The sequence below is a fragment of the Carya illinoinensis genome, chromosome 5, assembly GCF_018687715.1.
Source record: "Carya illinoinensis cultivar Pawnee chromosome 5, C.illinoinensisPawnee_v1, whole genome shotgun sequence".
NCBI classification, from domain to species: Eukaryota; Viridiplantae; Streptophyta; class Magnoliopsida; order Fagales; family Juglandaceae; genus Carya; species Carya illinoinensis.
The window spans coordinates 12,935,739-12,956,860 of record NC_056756.1 but is presented as its reverse complement, the minus strand read 5'-3'; the positions used below and the strand labels follow the sequence as shown (position 1 = coordinate 12,956,860).

The 21,122-nt window shown below is 35.2% G+C and overlaps 1 protein-coding gene and 1 long non-coding RNA gene across 2 annotated transcripts; one reads left to right on the top strand and one right to left on the bottom strand.

Annotated features, from left to right (window-relative positions):
• Positions 1-10,313: 10,313 nt before the first annotated feature.
• On the top strand, positions 10,314-12,021 carry LOC122310093 (protein FAR-RED IMPAIRED RESPONSE 1-like). Its single transcript, XM_043123979.1, has 4 exons — positions 10,314-10,377; positions 10,511-10,708; positions 10,784-11,021; positions 11,241-12,021. Exons 1-4 carry the CDS (start codon positions 10,314-10,316, stop codon positions 12,019-12,021), a joined length of 1,281 nt encoding a protein of 426 aa, XP_042979913.1.
• A 4,117-nt stretch (positions 12,022-16,138) lies between these two features.
• LOC122311677 lies at positions 16,139-20,711 on the bottom strand. Its single transcript, XR_006242841.1, has 3 exons — positions 20,008-20,711; positions 19,870-19,916; positions 16,139-16,560 (listed from the first exon to the last, which is right to left on the bottom strand). It is a non-coding gene; the product is annotated as an uncharacterized LOC122311677 (long non-coding RNA).
• Positions 20,712-21,122: the final 411 nt, after the last annotated feature.

The window sequence follows — 21,122 nt, the reverse complement described above, 5'->3', positions numbered from 1 at the left end:
CTATATATAATATATCTGAAGGCTGCATGAAATTAAAAACAAAATCTCAGATAATCGGTCCTGTGTGGAGGAAGGGGGTCCCCAGATATGCTATATTTATAGAGAGATCGAGTCGGAATCCAAATCCTGTTGAGATTAGGAAAGTCTTAAGGAAAAAAGACCAAGCTATCTATCACCGCCTGATCTCTCTGTCTCTTTTATTTTGATAGTATCTATATTTGGTGAATCCAAATCCTGCTGAGATTAGGAAACTTGTATAGGAAAAAGTTATTAATCCCTAGCACCGTTGCTTGCTCACCAATTAATAAAGCCTCATTCGCTATTTTTCAGATTTAAAATGCTAGTAATTGAAGAATGAGTTTTTTAATTTTTATTTTTTTATTTAATGATTAAGGAATAATTGACTATTAGTAAATTTGTATTTTTTAAAATTTTTTAAAAATATTGAAAGATATATGAAAAATGATTGAAAGAAAAAGGAAAAAATAATAATAATAAGTACTGCATTTGCACTGAACGTCAATTTATTCGATTAAATCTGCATTGATCTCAATAGCAGTCCCTTTTTTTAGATACTCATGTAAACCGATCGTTAAATAAAAATGATGAAGTTTTAACTTTTTTTTCGTTAGAATTGTTAAAAGATCCGATCATCGATTCAAAATGCATATCATTATTAGATATTAATTTGATTAAATCTTTAATTAATTCTCATGATCAAAATATTCCACCACGCTTTCGAATATAGTATATACATCGATCTACTCAATCGACACTGATTCGGTGGTAGTGATTTACGTACCTTTTGACGGCTTCACTCGTCTATTAATATGCAATGACTTAACATCATACCACTACAAGAAATTAACCATTTTGCAGCGCCTAAAATCGTTGCAAATACATGCAAAAAACGATGTAATTGATCAATTGCAGCGTTATTACCCTCTTTGCATGTTCGACAGTATAAAAGTGATATTTTTAATCAATAGCAACGTTTTTGAAAATACGCTGCAAAAGCTCTCATTTGCAGCATTCTTACACCGCTGCAAAGTCAATAATTTAACGCTGCAAAAGGCCACCCCATCTGACTGCGTCGGCGCTGCAATAGATCAATTGCAGCGAAATTTATCCTTGCTATTTCTTTAAATTTCGCTGCAATAGCCAGCCAACAACAGCAGCGCTACAGTTGGTTCGTTGCTTTTGTATCTTTTTGCAACACTTAAAATCGCTACAATTAATCTCTAGGCGCTGCAATTGATATATGTCAAAAGCAACATATCATTTTAGCGCTGCTTTTGTTACTTTTTACATCGAGTTTTGTACTATTTGCAGCGAGTTTTAAACGCTGGAAATACTCAATTACAAAAAAAAAAAAAATACTACTGAAACTGTAGTAGTTTTTTTACACTTACATATAATCTGCAAGACATTCATACATTCATTCAAGTCCACTTGCACACTGTTTCAACTAACAACTGTCTATTCCTTACAAGTCAAATGGAGCTCTTACATGAATCATATGTTCAGTACATTCAGTATACAACAAGTAGAAATATGTTCAGTACATAGCCAAGCAGAAACTTCAAGTCGATCCTAAGTGCACTTCATCACTTTCAACTAAAAGTAATTGCTCCTATATTCAAAGGCATACCTGTATATGAGTTTTCTGGAAAGACACAATACCAACTGATTAGTAGAACAAAAAACCTAGAAAGTGGAGCATGAAGTCATACAAACAGGAGAAAGCCTTATTATAGGTAAAGAATGCATGAAAACCTACTTTTCATAGTAGTTGTAACACATCAGCATCAATCTAATTTACTAATCTCAAAGTAGAACTTCATTCAAGTAAAGTACAACTTTAGAATAAAACCTCTTTTTATTAAAATTCTGGAAAAATGTGTATTGTTAACACTAAAAGCTCATCAATAACTGTCCAAACCAAAACTCCTATACAAATTTACAAACAATTTGCTTAGATATTTATTTAGGTCTCCACTGCTTTCAAAGTACACTTTTATGATCAAAGTAGAGATAATTATCCATAGGACTTGCAGCAACCAATCTAAATATATATAGATTAAGCAAAAACACAAAGCATTACTTGACTAAAAAACCAGTACTTCCAAACTTATATCAAAAGATTTGTAGAGGATTAAAAACTATTATTTTTATACGGTGCATTACTTGGCTAGAAATAAATAACAGATGCTTCTAAGACTAAAAGTTTAGCTAATCAAATCTCTGCCACCCTTGATTCAGGAAGATAGGGAAAAATAATAATAATTCTTCAACATGTAAGCACATCAGGAATCATCTTCCTTGGTGTACCACATCAATAAACCACCATCATCAATTTTTTAATTTACATTATATGGCCACAGTTACATTATACATACACAAACACATGCATAGGCAATTTATAAAAAAAATAAAAAAATGGAATGACAACAACTAAAACATTCTCTGTATCCATCAATTTACTGTGTATAGGTTTGGCATGCACATATTTCATGCACATATTTCATATCATCCAACTTGGCTTTTAAAGCAGGTCAGCCCGAGAGAGGTATAATGCCATTAACAAGTAGTGATTTTCCTGTGAGCATTACCAAGTAGTGACTGCTGTCCAAGAAGGGCCTAATCAGTTAGAATGAATATTTTCAAACTGTATTATGCTGAACCTAATGGAATGAATAAGCACTAACCCTAACCATAGAAGAAGTGAAGATTACTAGTAAAGGTACGAGGAACCACCCAAGCATCACTCCAAATGATCATACTGATTAACTTGAATCAAGGATTCAAACTAAACAATTAGATCAAAAGTAGAATTCCAAGCTTGCTCGAATATGCAAAAGATATTGAAGTTCCAAAAAATCAACACTTACATTATCCAAGTGATGTCGATGATAAAGAATATCGTTCATTGCCTAGGTGAATAAAAGATTGACAAAATTAGAAATTAAAAAAAAAAAAAATCGAGGATGCCACATAGTTCAATAATATTGATCAAGAGTATATATATATGTACTCCTATCTCTCGTGTGCATTAGCTATTGCTTATAACACCAACATATACAATGTTCTAAACCAGCTCTCTAAAGAGATGTATATATTACAAATTCAAATGTGTATATATACACTTTTTTTATATAAGTTGTATATATACACACAAACACACACACACACCCAATGACATATATATATATATATATATATATATATATATTTATATAGCTCCAAATTAAAGGAAAAAAATTACATTATAAAAGAAATAACAGTATAGGTTGAATTTGTAAAGTGTGGCAGAAATATTATTATTTTTTACAGTTTATCATTTCCAACCATGATATTAATGTGACAGATTTTAAGTGAACTTGCTATTTAAATGGAAGACATGATGAATATATATCATGTATGAATAACCTATGTCCAAAAATTGAAAGGTGTTAGGGGCAGTCTTTATCAGAGGAGCAAAATGGGGAGCAGTGGATGAAGAGACCTCACATATTACCTCAAATGCAAGTAAAGAAGTACTGATTAAAGAGACCTACTCTGTCTAGACCATTGAAAGTTGAAGTACCATCCAAAAGTAGTGCAAATGCAATTACCAATGTAAGTCCTGTTGCCCTGTTTGCTAGTAATGAAACTAAGATGTAAATTGGACTTACATGAAAGGCAGAGAGGTGAGAGCTTGCTATATTTATATAGAATGGAGACTATACTAATGAAAATTAATTAGGTTAAGATTCAAAAACATTTTTTATTCTTCCTTCTATGGTGGCACAATCTTGGTGATCGAATTGTGGTCAAGTGTTCAAATTTCCAAAGGATGGTAGTTGGAGTGCAAAATGTAGTTTCTCTAAGTATTAAGTATTATTCTTAACCTGGTGGTAAAATCCTAGAAATGAATATCAGATGTTTAAATTAATATTAATGTTCAAGTACTTGCCCTTCACCTAAGAACTATAGTCTAGTATAAGTACGAAGTTCTCATTACGAGAAAGCATTGGGCTAGCTTGTGGTGGATCAGAACTCAGTCCCATTTTAATCTTCCAATCCGTTTTCCTACAATTTCTTGGTTTACCATTGTCTGATCTTTTTGCTTATACAAGTAAGATAGTTTTTCTTTTTTCTTTTTTGTGCTATATATGATGCTTGCTCATGTCAATCATGTGACTAATGGTCTATCTTGAGATTTTGTGCGTACTACATGAAGAAATGAGTAGATCATGAACTCTGCCACTCCTAAAATTTCTCTGTTTTACTGTCTTTTGCTTGAGATCTAAGTGAAAGAACTTTTATTCTTTACAGAAAGCAACTGTGGTACTAAATGCTTCCCATAGATTTCGGTACACTTTGGACTTAGTAAAGGAAGAAGATAAAGAACAAAGAAGAAGGGTGATTAGATCCCATGCACAAGTCATAAGAGTAGTGTTTTTAATGCTAACAAATGTTTCTGTTTGGTGTTTTAATTAGATTTGTTTTCAAATTTCTAATTAATCATTACTTCTTGTATTAGGCAGCATTACTTTTCAGACTGGCTGGAGAAAGGGAAATTGGTATATCACTCTCTTCATATTCTTGTGGCCCCCTTCCCGTTTGGAATAGATACTACATATCATTCATATCATAGCTTATAAAGACTGAGAATCTCTAGACTTTCTCATTCTTTAATTAGCTGTCATGGCATAAAGCAAGACACTCAGTTTTCAAATTAATTACCCTGTTTTTCTTTCCCAATTGAGGCCATTGGCCTGAACCAGACAACTAATAGTAATAGTAGGTCAACTCGTTAAAAGCCACCACTGTTCTATTTGGGATCCAGCTTTGAATTTCCCTATGCTTTCGGTTCCTAAATCATAACCATTTGTTTATTGGTCAGCTAACATAAGAATGTTTGTATTGATTTTAGAATACATTATAAGCAATTCCACAATTACATTATACATACACAAACACATAGGCAATTTATGCATAAATTGAAAGAGCAAACCACCCCTGTTTCTACTTGACCTAAACGATTTCATTAAGAAAATATTCTATCTAAAAAACAGTGTATCTTACTGAGTGGAGGGGACGATGGGATGGAAGCAAGTTGGATAACCCACTACTACAAGAAAAGGGTTTCCTTGATGTTGAACGGTAGATTTGGGAATGTCACTTTTTGAACTGGAACTAGCAGAAGAGCGAGTCATGCATGAGGATGAGTGGATTTTGATTCCGCAGTCGCCAAATCGGTGGAGTAGCTCCGCTGTTAGTGATGGATTTTGGTGGAAGAGACAGCCGCATAGTAAAGCATTTAGAGTGGGTTTTGCTTAACGTGCAGGTAGAGAGAAAATTAAAGAAGAAGAAGTTGGGGAAGAACGTTCGGGAATTAGGAGTGTACGCAAAGCGACAGGGAGAGCGGGGGAAATGTGATTTTAGGGCGTTTTGGCGCTCTTTCAATATCAAATGTAATTGCAGCGAACTTTTTCGTTGCTACAAAATTTTTTTCTTTTTGCAGCAATTCTGTCCGCTGCAATTTAAGTTAAAATCGCAAACATTTATTTTGCAGCGAATTTTTTCGTTGTAATAAGTAAAAATCGCTGCAAAATTGATAGAAAAATAGTGCTATTGTAAAAGTCTGCAGCGTACACCAAAACGTTGGAATTGATAATCAATTGCAACGATTTTATTTCCAGCAAAATTAAAATCGCTGCAAAAGGTCTAATTTTTTGCAGTGTACACAAACGTAATATCAATTCATTTTAATCCAACCAATATCAATTATTAAAAACCCAAGTAATATTGATCTAATATTTCTATTAGATTCTAATTTGATTAAATATTAACCCTTAGAATTATAATATTAAAAATAATATATATTAGATTCTATGATCTTGTTCTTATCTTATTGTTATATTATTAAATTTATTTATTTTTAAATAGATCTAATTATTTATAAACAATATATATACGAAAAACTAAATCAAAATTTTATGGAGAAAATAGTCATTCCCTTATAAGCTTCCTGCTAGAGCCACCAGGCGTGGCTTCCAGGATTCTTGCATTTTTTTTATTTTGCACTTTTTTCAAGTAGTTTTTAAATTCCTTTAAATACTTTTATAAAAAATAAAAAATTTACAAGCTCACTTAAAAATATTTTTTTAACAATTAAGTAAAAAACTATAACATAAAATAAAATGAGAATAGGTGACTCTTTTGGGTAATATTCGTCGGTAGGAATATCATTTCCCTTCCCTTAAATACCTAAAATAAATTCTAGCTCCAACTAATGTATTATAAAATTAACCATAAAGCGAATTTTTCAAAACATAGCTTTTGTTTAGGAGAAATTATTTCTTATAAAAGAATTTCATAAAATTAAGTAAATTTACGTAATTAATATAATATGTCATATTATAAGATTATTTTTATTCTAAAATATGATTAATAAATCACATAAAATTGTATAAATTTATGAATTTATTTATCTTGTCGCACGATGTCTAGCTCACTCCCGTGGCAAAGCACTAGGCATTTTACGTTACCAAATCGATAGGCTATAGATATGCGTCACACGTCATGGTTCGATTAACAAGTTTGTAACTTATAGGTGTACTTTTTAAGTCAGGTTTGGTGTTTCAGATAGGACATAAAAATTTTTTCTAATCATCATCTTATTTCTAAATATAATTTAAATTTAAAATATTTAAACTAATTATTAAAATTTTTTTAATTTAATCATTACAACTTTATCAAATTTTTAATAAAAAATAATTCTAATTTTTTTAAATTTTTAAATAAAAATTATATTATAAAATTATATTCTTATAATATTTTTTATTTAATTTTTTCTCTTTTTTTTTTAATTTAAAAATTACTTAACTTAAACTATTTTAATGTTCATTTTTATAATTTTGAAGAGGTGTCGGCATCTGAACGAGTTTCTTGAAACTTGTGCTTACCATTAGAAAGAGTTATTTAGGAGGAAGCTTCGTTTTGAGAATTTTAGGCACCATTTCTATGTTACATTCCAACTCGAGTTAAATTTTTTATAAATAGTAATAAATTAAAATGATAGAATAGATTTTATAAAATCTACTTAAGACGTATTTGTATGTTAAGATAAGTTTCAATGTATTTATAAAAAGTAGAAAAAGGTTATGGGTTCCACGTGTAAATAAGTATTGAGTTAAAAAAAGTTATAGATTCTATATGTAAAAAGAGGTTTAGACTTGAATGATATTTAGTTATTTGAAAGTTATGTGTTTGAATGGTGGGATAGGTCTAAAAAAAACCAAATGAGCTAAGCTTATTAAAGAATCCAAACGAAAACAGTTGCGTTTGGATAATGAGGTGATTTCTAATATTCTTTAAATAGTAGTAAAACAGTAATGATAAAATATTGAATAGTTCGACTAATGTTATACACCATACCACTATCTCACTTGCATCCTACTATATATGATGTGGCACATTTATCACCATTTGATGATCATAAAGAAGCATGCAATAAATTATCGTTCAATGGTAATAAATGCGTCACATCTTACTTAATAGAATGTAAGTATAATGATAATGAGTTCTTCTATACAAGGACCTACTGTTCACGCAACCTCCCCACTCCGCCTACATGGCAAAATTTTTCTTTTTTTTTTTAGGGAAAACACGGGCGTTTTGTTCAGAAGGTAGATTTCAATTCCATACCCCCCTGGTCGTTTTCCCTGAACTCGAACGTTAGGCGGCACTAGCCGCACCACAGGTGAAAAATACTCCAGAAAGGGGGTTGTTGCAGCACTGTGGCACCGTGTAGGTCCATCATTCCGGCACGGTGTAAGGAAAGTCGGCTGGGTTTGAGTTATTGCAGAACCCCGGTCGCGGTGGGCAAGGTGGTCCAAGTCTGTCGCTGGAAGTCGAGCAGAACATCCGAGAGAAGTGAATCGGGTCCACTATCAACGTCGGCAGCAATCCATTGGTGGTAATCACCAAGCTCTGGCTGGAATAGTTCCGTAAGTCCCTCCTCGACCGTAAGTCCCTCCTCGAGCGTCAATTAATTCAATATATGTAGGAAAAATTTTTCCTTTTCTTGAAGCTTCTGTTATTACATTTAGTATTAAAGCAGAATTTTATATTTGTTGGATGTAAATATTTGGGTCTGTCGAAGAGGTGGATGTTCTGGTGTTAAAGTGATGAATTCGAATTTTTTTAATCTGTTGCTTATAATTGTTTTAGGGTTTGCTTCATGTTTATAGGGTTTTGGTGATTCCCTTGCTGTTTTAAGGTGAATGGCATTTACCTATGATGTTTTGGTTAGCAATCTGGGGCATTTCGATATATTTCCTTCTATAAATGTGTAGAACAGAATTAGACATGGCCTTTAAGTCGGATTCTGGAGGCTCATTTGAAGCTTACTGGTTTAGAAATTGTAGGTGATGTATGTACCTAGTTGTATGCCAAAGTAGGTGTTGTTTAGTTTAACTTATAGTTTGTGATTTTTTTTTTTTCACCTGAGAGGTGAATGTCAGTATGGATCATTTGGGTTTTTATGAAATGAATTTGATTGTGATAATCATGATGCTGCTTTTGTGTTTGTTGATGCATGAGACTAGAATGGAGGGCGAAACAAATTGTCAATTGAATGGAGGCCCCACCTGATTAACATGATTTTCCTTTCTTCTTGTTTAAATTTTGTTATTCATAATCACAAGGAGGCAATGACTGACTTACTTTAGGTCTTTTGAGAGGGAAATAAAAAACCCATGACTCCATCTATATGATAATTTCCCCAACTCATTTACAGCCTCTTCTTCTTCTTCTTCTTCTTCTTCTTCTTCTTCTTCTTCTTCTTGTGTGTGTGTGTGTGTGTGCAGAATGAACAAAAATAAAGAGGACAAAACCATGTCCATAATACATATTGGGCCTCCCATGAATTTGACTAATTTGGTGCGACATGGCACACAGAACTTGTTTTACTTGCCAAAAATCCTGCCTTGGATATCTGTTAGCTTGCTTATTGCATTTACAAGTGGCCTTTTTACTCTTGAATGGGACTACTTGTAATGAGGTTTTTGGGCAATTTTTGTCAAGCTCTTGAACATCTGATTAGGGGTGTTTCTTTTCTATTCTTGGAGCATGCCTAATTAGGTTATGAGGATTGATTATGAGGGTTATTTAGCATTTTTCCTGGTTATTTTTAATTTTTCTGACATTATATTTTGAATGCATGTTTCAGTTGCCTGATTAGGGTAATGTGGTCGTTAAGGGATTTCTTATGTTGATGCATTATTCTTGTTCCTAATACTTAGTCCAACAATCGTGATGGGCAAAAAGGAAGATGGAAGGCCACCCAGGCCATCTACGTCGACTTCTACGACCCATGTAGGATACACACTGGTTATTTGATTCTATTGTGTTGTCAAATATTTTCTTGTAACATTTACTTAATCCATTAAAGGCACTTTTTTGTATGTTATAGGGATATTATGGTACTATAAATCCATATAGTCCACCATATATGATGTCTTCAAATACATTTCCAATTCCATATCCATATGCTTGACGTAACCAGGTAAAGTTATTTTATCCTTTCCTATATATATTTATATATATATTAATTTTGTTGCGCGGGTTTGAGTTATTCTAACCCAGTGGGTTGGTAACTGCAATATGTCGCAATACCACCCTTTGGACCAAACATGGCATCCTCAATGGTGAGTAATCCGAAGGAGTTGGGTCGAGGTGAAGATACAAACCACGTAGGAGGCTTCATTCGGATCTTCCAACCATTTTATAAATAATATTTTTTTTAGTGCATGCGTGGGTTTGAGTTATTCTAACATAGTCCGAGTTCGTGCAGTATGTGTCAATGCGACCCTTTGGACCAATGATGCCATCCCCTCCGTCGAGTAATCCGGAGGAGTTCAGCTGAGGTGAACATATCACGCAGGTAGTTCACCTCAATCTCATCTTTAATATTTTTTTAAATTTAATTAATTATGTTTTTATTTTTAATTTTTGGTTTGTGCGTGGGATTGAGCATTTCTAACATAGTGGGGTGGGTAAATGCAGTATTTTCCTTTGCCACCCCCCTTCGCAATGCCACCATTTGTCCCTTCGTTGCCATCCCCTTCGTCGAGTAATCGGGAGGAGTTCAGCTGAGGTGAACATACCACGCAGGTAGTTCACCTCAATCTCATCTTTAATATTTTTTTGAATTTAATTAATTATGTTTGTATTTTTAATTTTTGGTTTGTGCGCGGGATTGAGCATTTCTAACACAGTAGGGTGGGTAACTGCAGTATTTTCCTTTGCCACCCCCCTTCGCAATGCCGCCATTTGTCCCTTCGTTGCCATCCCCTCCATCGAGTAATCCAGAGGAGTTCAGCCGAGGTGAACATACCACGCAGGTAGTTCACTCAATCTCACCTTTAATATTTTTTTGTATTTATTTAATTATCTTCTTTATTTATTTTTTGTGCGTGCGTGTGTTTGATATATTAACACTGTGGGTGGGTAACTGCAGTATGTTGCGATGCCACCCCCTTCACAAAACCAACCTTTGGACATCTGTTGCCATCCCCTCTGTTGAGTAATCCTGAGGAGTTCAGACGAGCTGAAGATACGACGCAGGTTGCTCACTTCATTATACAGCATTCAACAATGCCACCATGCAGACCAAGTACCCCCTACCCACATTGCGCAAGTGAAATGAATGTTGGAGGTACACGTTTGGTCATATGAGTTAACATCCCATGCCATATTGTTTTCAGCTAATATTGGTTATATTTATTTTCAGAAACTGAACCGGACATAAATATATCGCCAGATGCGGAGGGGATGAATGATCTATCAGATGATGATAATAAAGTTGACCCTCCAACAGCTAGTATGAAATTTCCATCTGATAAAGAGGTTTTGCTGTATTACAAACGATATGCTAAACAAGAGGGTTTTGGTGTTATTATCAAATGTACAAAGAGAGATCTAGATCGGAATGCCAAATATGTGACGATTGGCTGTGCACGTGGGGGAAGGTATTATCTTAGCTATAGTAATTTAGCTAAGCCCCGACCAACGACAAAAACCTATTGTAAGGCAAAAGTAAATGCTCGGTTTGTGAATGAGGAATGGGTGTTGACCAGTGTTGAGCTGCTTCACAACCATAGTACTGTTAGCCCAAAGAAATCTAGATTCTTTAGATCTCACAAAGTTTTAGATGCATACAGTTAAAGGATGCTCGATTTGAATGACAGAACGGGTATTCGAATGAATAAAAATTTTCAAGCACTTGTGACTGAAGCTGGGGGGTTTGAGAATTCGGAGTTCCAGGAGAAAGATTGTAGGAATTATATCGACAAAGCTAAATATTTAAGAATGGGTAAAGGGGGTGGTGAAGCACTGAATGACTACTTTAAGAGAATGAAAAAAATGAATGATGGGTTTGTGTCCATCATGGATGTGGATGATGAGTTTAGAGTGAGGAATGTGTTTTGGGCTAACGCACGAAGTCGAGCAGCATACGAGGTTTTTGGAGATGTTATCACTTTCGATACAACGTACCTAACAAATAGGTACGAAATGCCGTTTGCTCTCTTCGTTGGTGTCAACCATCATGGACAGTCCATACTCCTGGGGGCAGGGTTGATTTCAAGCAAGGATACAAGTACATTTGTTTGGTTGTTTGAAGCATGGCTAGAATGCATGAATGGATGCAAATCCCAAGCCATCATAACAGACCAAGACCACGCAATGAAGAATGTCATTGGCATTGTAGTCCTGCAAACAAAGCATAGATACTGTCTCTGGCATATAATGCTGAAATTGCCAGAGAAATTGAGATCCCACTGTGATTACGACGCAGGGTTGAAGGCTGCGATTCAGAATGTAGTCTATGATACACAGACTTGTGATGAATTTGAGCAAAAGTGGCAACAGCTAATTCATAAGTATGGCCTAATGGGAAATGCATGGTTGAAGGGGTTGTACACAGAGAGGTCTTTTTGGGTACCGGTTAATTTGAAAGGTGTATTTTAGGCTAGTATGAGCACTACCCAGCGGTTTGAAAGCATGAACGCCTTCTTTGACGGATATGTCCATTCCGGCACGACGTTAAAAGAATTTGTCGATCAATATGACAATGCTTTGAGGAAAAAGGTGGAGACGGAGACGGCAGCTGATTTCCAGTGGTGTAACCAAACGATCCCATGTGTTTCGTCATTCAAAATTGAGAGACAGTTTCAATCATTGTACACAAATGCTAAATTTAAAAAGGTTCAATCCGAGGTTTGGGAAATGCTTTTATGTAACCCTTCGCTTGTCAGCACACAAGGCAGCATTTCCACTTTCGATGTGCTCGAAGAAATTTCCACCCCCAATGGACAAACCAAAATTGTGAAATACATAGTTTACTTGAATGAAGAGGAATTTGAAGTTAAATACACTTGTGCCCTGTTTGAAATGAGGGGGATTATCTGTAGGCATGCATTTAAAGTTTGTCAACTGAAGTACATTCATTACGTGCCAGATAAATATGTCTTAGATCGATGGAGGAAATACATAAAGAGATCTTACAGGCTGGTTAAGAGTAGCTATGATGATTGTTGGGGCAGTATGGATTCACGGCAGCATGACCTTATTGTTAAACGATGTCTAAGATTTGTGAGACATGTACCATGGAATGATGAGCATGTTACTACTTTCTTTCATCTGTTGGAAGAGTTTGAGCATAAGGTAGTAGGATTACAGGCTGAGTCAGGATCAACAAGGTTGAAATCGAATGTCGATGCCCTTAGAGGTAAGAAAATATTAAGCCCACACGTTGTTCGTGGGAAAGGGAGACCGCCAACTCGAACAATGGTCCCAATGGTCGAGAAGGCTAGAAGGAAGCGAAAGAAGAAACAGGTACTTTAGCATAAATATCTCTCATTTTTATGTGTAGGAATTTCTATTTGTACACAATCATTTCTTCCTAATGTGTAATTTTCTATTTTCCATTTTAGACTTATAGGAGAATATTTGTGGAGGAATCACAAATTGGCGATCCTAAGCTAGCAGAAGAAGTTGGAGGTGGTATTGACGAGGTTGTTATCCCAACCCAGTGTAGTAATCTAACACAAGTAACGCCTTCAGCCACTGATCAGGTTTGAGCATAGGTATTATGTATGCATTAGAGTATATATTTCCCATACTCTATGCAAGAGCAAGCAGTATATTATACTAATTAATTTCATTGTGCTATTCTTCAGGCCATGCCAATCTTGCCTCGTGGACTTTAGCATATACACTAACAGAATTTTAGTTACTAGTTTCACAAATGTTTGCAGTATCCATGGTTGGTACTTCTCGGTAAGTTTTCTCCAATTTTGCAACCAAGAGAAAGTAACCAGAAGTTGGCGAGAATATGTTTTTTTTCCCCCCATATGCTCCATTACTACTCCATTACATCTAGCATCCTATTAGTGCTTTATTGTCAACAAATGCATTGTGTTGTGCAAGAATGCATTTGTTAGGTGGGTAAGGAAATTAGAAGAGGAAGTTGCTAATTTATCCTTTTCTATGCATATATATAATCCAATTTCCTCTGGCACATCGAGGAACTCCCTTGGTGTTGGGTACAAGATTTTCCAGCCTTTAACAGTTTTATGGTTGTGCACATGCAGTTTTGTATTTTGGGGGAGAGATGAGCATCATCATCTTGGTCTTCTACCTTTGCATTGAATTGTGGGGAGTGTAGCGAATATTATCTCAAGCTCCAACCAATATGACGTGAAACATAACATAGCAATGACACTATATGTTATATTTATCGCGGATCTAGAAGCTTGCATTGGGATCCACTGTGCTTTGAATATTTCTGCAAACCAGATTTTTGTTTTTCCTACATATTGTTCTATTATTGTTCCTTGTTCTAATTTTTTCTTTGCATGCTAATTTGGACTTGTTGGTCATTTATTGCAGTTTTTGGAAATGGGTGGCTTTTTTATCCGAATCAACTGTCATCAATTTGTACAGGTCTTGTCAATAGAGGTATTTTCACACAACATCCTGCAGCCTAATATGCGAAGGGATACTGTATAGTGACCTTTGTAAATGCATCCTGTGAATATTGATAAGTATCCTTTGATAAACATCCCAATACCTTGAGTAAATGGATATGTATAGGGAGTGGAGAATAGGTATTGTAACTAGACTTGTATATGAAGTGGATATTAACTTTATGGAATTTATATAATGATAGGGAATGCCTCTTATTTTTATTGTACATCAATAACAACTTCACTTCTACTGTGACAGACAGCTAATCCCATAAATTCCTGCTTATGCTTTTGTTGAGTTGATTCCATAAATCCCACTCGGATTATTATTAAACCAGATTTTTAATGTTCTTTTTCTGTGATGAAAGGGAGAAGAAGGTGAGGTTTTAATAGGTACTACTGTGAGCAGTTTGTGGAAATGACACATTAGTAACTATGGTTTTTATCATATAAAAAGTCAGTTGTTATTGGTTCACATGCAGTTTTTTCCAGTATATTATGAGAATTTACCCCTTCTAAGATTTAACTTATATTTATGGCAGTATCCATGATAAACTTAGATGGATAGGTGCATATCGTGGTGCATCATGTTGTTATATATGTGTAATTTTCTGCTGGTTTTCTTATTGATTGATATGCGATGTTGCTAGATATTGGTAGGTGATATTATGGCATTTATGTTGACCTTGTTATTACCTTCTGGTCTTAACCCCTTCAAATTTAAAGAGGTTCTCTTCCATGTTGCTGGATATAATGAGGTTCTGCAGTAAGTTGGAAATGCTTTTGTACATATTTTAAGCTGGGGGATATCGTGCTGCCATGTTGCTGGGTATAGGATGCTTGCCCAGTTTCCTCCATGGTATTGTGATGCCATGTTGTTAACCAGTGATGAGAGTTGGAAATTTTCAGTATATTGCATAGGAGAGGTTGTAGAGGATGCTTGCAAGGTTTCCATCGTTGGTATATGGGTGGAGGGGACATGATGTTTAAATTTTTTTATAAAGGTTTTGGTTATTGTAACTGCAGTTATACTTTGTGCTGCCAGGTTTTTAGAACTTCCACTAATCATAACCTTTAGTTACTTCATCATCGTTGTTATCAAATGATGAAGAGCTTTCATATATATACGGATATTGTTATTTCTTCGACACATTGTGGCAATAAAGAAAGACTATGATGATTGGTTTGTATATACATGTACTTTATGAGAGGTTTTATATTGATATTTCAAGAATAGGTATTGCCATGGATGTAATCCAGGTTTTTTCCATATTACAGTGTAGTAATATTTCTCATTCAAAAGAAGTGGGATTTTAATTTATAATCTTTAGTGGTTACAAACAATGACAAATTGTTGGTTTTTCCTCCATTCCGAGTTCGTACTGGGAGCATGCCGGAAGTAAACTGTAATGAAGCAACTAACAAATGCTAAAGTTATGGTATATTTCTTGTTCAGCCGAAGGATAGGTGCAGTTTCTTTTTATTTAAATTTGCTGGACACGCAGGAGAATTTTTGTCATGCATGTTGCTTTCCTTGGTTGTTTGAGGATGAAAGTTATGTGGGAAGGCGTTTGAGGAATTCACGCTGTTTTTCCCCATATCACCCGTTGGCAATGTTTGGTTAGACATTTTAAAGTCTTGTACTTTTCCAGTTGAGCATGCTTTTTTATTCACCAAAGTCTGAATGTCACATACTGGAAAAGCCGAAATCTTTCTTACTGGAAAAGGCTTCATATTCATCATGCATTTAAAGGATAAAATATTCGTATTTAAGTATGACTATAAATACAGCAGGAATTTATATGCGGTTCAAAAGAGAGAAGTGAATGTCATGCATATAATATTTTGGCCTTCATTACAAGTATCGGGTGATATGGAACTCATCCTGGATTTGGGTGAGGTTCCCAGAGTTGTGCTCAAAATACATTATCAATATGAAAATGCCAAATAACCGTCCACTACAATCTGTAGCAAAGCCAAAATTTACCCAAAAAAGCAATACAAAATAACAGGATTTGGAGGTGATCATTTTCTTTAAGTCCATTTTCCAGACAATGGACAAGAAATTTTTCAGAATTTCTACTTGGCTCCATGTATCCATACCTGTCAATGCATTAAATTCATACACTAAAATCTTACCAATGCCTAAAAATATCCCAAGCTCCAAAACATATTTTACAGGCTGAAAATATAAGGATATATTCACAATAACCATATAAGTTTAGTAGTGGCAAGCTCGACTAGGATACACATTTAGAATCAACCCAAAAATCTAACAAGAGATACAATCCAACACATACACAACAAAATACGTCCAATCCTATTCGTTGCCATCCTTCTTCCGAGTTCGTCTTCTTGATTCTTAAGCATACTCTCTCTCTCTCTATTAGTTTCTCCCTTTTTTTTGGGCTTCATATTCACACAACAAAACAGCATCCTCCCTCATCCGAAGTTCATTCTCTCTTGTCTTGTTGGCAGTCTCACGTAGTATTGATTGAAGTATATTTTCCCAAACGAAGAATTGACATCTTGTTTGTCCCTGTGTACAATTCAAGAAATCCAAGATCCAAATTACTATAACTTATTGTACATGCAATAAAAATATGATTGGAAAAGTTGGAGAGTAATTACCGTCTGATAATTTGGACAAGCATAGAATTTCCTATTTGGATTTTTGTGGGTGCGAGAGATCTTTAATGGTGCTTTCAAACCACACCAACAACTTGGCGAGTCAAGTTCAAAATCATTCAGTACACATGATGATGATTGACTCAATGCCATAGTTAATCTAGATGATGATTGACAAATGCCAGAAGTTCAATGCAGTTGTAGCTGCATGCGTAAAATGCTAACAACAAAATGCAGGTAAAATTCAATCATCAAGAGGTTAATATTGTTTCATGGGTGGGAAGTGAGTATTCCTTACCGACTTCACTGCAGTATCTGGTTGCTGTCCTTAAAATTTTGCATCATAGCGGGTATAAATTCAGTTGATGTCCTGATAAGGTACAGGTCTATTTTTTGGTATGTGGCAATGATCATTATCTTGTCTAGCATTTGTCTCTCTCTAACTCTCCATTTTCCAGACTATGTTTGGGTTGGAGATGTTCAGTGAAAGTTTATAAAATCATAGAGAAAATTATTTAATATAAGCAGGTTTTTTTTTTTAAATATTTGTGGAAGGTGAGGGACAATAGAAAACATACTTTGTCAGCTCACATACAGCTAACATGGAAGGTAGGTTTTCCTTTAGCTTTGATTCACCGATTTTGTTGGACTGCAAAAGGGAGCCCATGACTCCAAGGCCATCAAAGATGTTTGCGTCTATACTCTAGTTAAAACCTAACTTTGAGGAAGAGTGAGTCTCCTCGGTTGTGTGACGCAAAGAGTCAGGTTTGTAGAGTGTTCCAATTGAAGCCGTGAGCCTCTTGAGTGAAGTGTGAAGAGCACTTCTAGTTCATATGTGCAGTATGTGCCAATTCCAAATTAATTGGCAACTGCAGTTGCTAGAGCCATATAGAACACAGGTGGCAATGAATTAACTACAGTTCCAATGTCAAAGTTTAGTAGTGAAGATGTCATCAAGTAGGTGAAGTTAGAGCAAGTACGTTGCTACTATCAAAATCAGTAACCATAAATAGTGGTTTTTCCATGCCACATGGTTTTGTAATTTATAACTGTTCTGAGGCTCAGTAGCTATAAATATATAATTTTAATTTTATCTCTTTCCTTTTTCACTTAAGTTTGTTGCCCTGTTTTTTGGTGGTGATTTAGATCATAGTATTAAAGCAGAGGTAATTTTATTTACCCCTTAGTATTAAAGAAGAGTTAATTTTATTTAAGATCATAGTATTAAAGCAAAGGTGATTTTATTTAATCAACCATTTCATGTGTTAAGTCCACTTATTTTGCATGGACTAACAAAACTACTACGTTCAAATGCAAGCATTGATGATCTAATGTAAACACTAAGATTCCAACGTTGTCTTTTAATGTGCGATAAGCATTTATTTGGTTTTCACTTAGGAGGCTGAATATTTAATCAGAACTAAACTCTAAAAGAATACAGCATTGTGCCTTGAATGTTTGTTGGACAGTGGAAGAAGACTCATTGGGCTTCAATTCAGACCAAGGATACACATTCTTTGGTTGGAGGATTTTCAATATAGCAATTATAAAATCAGATCTACAGAGAAATTGTTAAGGCTCCAGCGAAATGGTTAACACTCAAGAGAATGTGTAATATATTATTATTACTCTATTTTTCTGCAGTGTCTTTTTGTTCCCCCTTTTTTTTAACAAACTTTTAGTTTTCATTATTTTTATTAATAAGTTGTAATATATTATTATTATTACATATAAGATATACTTATATACAAATCGAGTGTGCATGAGCTAAGAGTGACAGCATAACAAAATGTGAGATACCTACTACAGTTTCTGTCGAGTAATAACTCATCCATGATGACCCAAGCGATTTAAGTAAATACCAGTTACTAATGGGCAACATGAGAAAGCTTTCTATAAAGAACCTTAAGAGTCTGCAAGCTTTGGATGCATGCTGGAAAACAAAATAGTATGTGCATATAAAAAATTTTATCAAGCTTTGGATGCATGGCCCTCGAGATGTGAAAATCATTAAACCATAATTGCGAGAACAGTGGCAAAACTCTAGGCCTGTATGACTACTTCAATCATGGCTAATCTCAGGTGCAATCCATCAACAAACCAGTAATTGAAAAACAAATATATTACTTATAAACAAGACAAACATTAAAATGCAGTTGTAGGACACAAGAAATGGGTCCTGATATTCTTCAAATGCCAAGTTCCCACTATTATTGCATGCTCGAATACGGAATACCTTCTCTCTTTTCTTGGATGCTCGAAGACCCAAAATTTTAACAAGCACTTGTTATGTGGATAATGGCAACCCAACTGGAAAAAAAAAAAAAAAAAACCCCCAAAATTAATAGTTAGACATTCAGCATACCCACCATTGCCACTATTCGACATTCAAAGTATAATTTATTGTGCGTACTAAAAAAAGTTTCAATAAAAATCGTGATGCTTTAATCCATTAACACATGATGTATACAATGATACCATCACCCTTCAAACTTTAAAGGACAAAAATTCAATTCCCCCCCCCCCCCCCATAGACAAAAAAGGAGACATAACATAATTTATAGAGGTAAAATTAAACCCATGTCCGTATGATATTACTTCTGACAAGTATATGCAGGAGAACAAACTTCATATAAGCACCCAATTGCAAGACCAAAGCACAGAATATCACTAAGGCAGAAACTTTTTCATCTATATCAGGTATCAACCTCATTGATTGGGTAAACCAAAAGCTACTTTTAATGTAATAACTGACATATCACCAACATATATATCAAGGTAGTAAAATACTATACAATAATAATGAATAATCTATCTATGATAGCTAAAAGCTAAAAATACTTTTTTTACTCAGACTAGTTCAGCCACCTTCATTTCACATTTCAGATTTCTTTACATCCCCTGTACTACGGGGATAGATCTATAGCTTAAACTACTACAAGATATGAACCCCAAATTACCACATAAGGCACGACCTCAATAAACCACTTTCCAAACCAACTGTGATTGATAAGCAACTAACATCTTCATACCAAACACAGAATTTCCAAACCACTTCCAACAACAATTTAAACTTATCGTATATTGTACAAAAACAAGAACCCAAATAAATATCAGAACACTTTCTAAACAATAAGGTGAATAAACGACCCAATAATTTAAATTTCTAAGTACAAAAGAAAGATTAAAACTATTCGAGTTAGACTTGAAAAAAACTAACCTTTCAGGATGAATCTTGCAGCGGCTTGGGTCTAAAGGATAGACCGGCTGAGAGTGAGAGAAGGGGTTGAGTGAGAAGAAATGCATTCACGCCAAGATACACAGATTGTATAAAAAAAAAAAAAAAAAAAAAACCTACCTTTGAGGAAGAATCGGTTCAGCATCTCGGTTAGCCTTCGAGTCACCAAGTTCGACAGTAAGAACAGATTCGAGACTAAAGGGGCGATTATCTAGGGTTCGGGACTGAAGAGGCTTATTTCTCAGGACTCAAGGGGATTGGTGGAGTCGGGGTGAGAAAGAATGAGGGCGACGGGACCGTAGGGGCTGATCTCTATGGGTTCAGGACTGAAGGGGATTGTTGGTGTCGGGGTGAGAAAGAATGGGGGCGACGGGACCATAAGGGCTGATCTCTATGGGTTCGGGACTGAAGGGGGTTGTTGTCGTCGGGGTGAGAAATAATATATGTAGGGAATGAAGGGGGTGATTTCTAGGGTTCAGGACTGAAGGGGATTGGGGTTGTTGGCGTCGGGGTGACAAAGAATGCTGCGTCTGGGTCTTTCCCTTGCTCGCCTGACTCCATAATCCATAGTTGAAGTAATGGGTATGGGGGGAGAATGAAGCAACAACCTCGGGGGGCCTCGCTCCGTCTTCGTTCTTTCAGGGAAAGCTAAGAGGTCTGAAGAGGGAAACTGAAAGCGGGGGAAACTGAGCTCGAGATTTCAATTTTACATTTATTCAATAAACCATGATGTGTGGACCGAACCAGTTGGCCACGTCAGGAGTGTGGTGTGTGGAAAAGGAAACCGGATGATGGATAGAATTTTTGAATGATAATATAGTGTATAGAATTTTCCTTCTCAAAATATTCTAGCATCCAAATTGGTAGAGGGATGGCCTTATGAAAAACGGTGGGATCTATCATTCAAAAAAATATTTGCAAGATTTGTTTTTTAAAAGATAATGTAAGTTCTGATTAAATATATATTTAAAAAAAGAATTACGAGTATTGAGTTTGATATTCTTGAAGAAAAACTCTTGGTGTAGTCGATGCGGGTAAGCAGCATGTAAATGGCGTCTGATGTGGATAAATTGGTAGTGCACCATTTTGGCTTAGCTCTCTCCACACTGTTTTGAATTTGTATCTCCTTAGATCCCTCATCTCTCTAATTCTCTCTTGATTCACGTCAGACGCTCTCCGAACCCTAAATTCCATTTCCCTCTTGTACTACCATCACGCATGGTTGAATGTTCAGA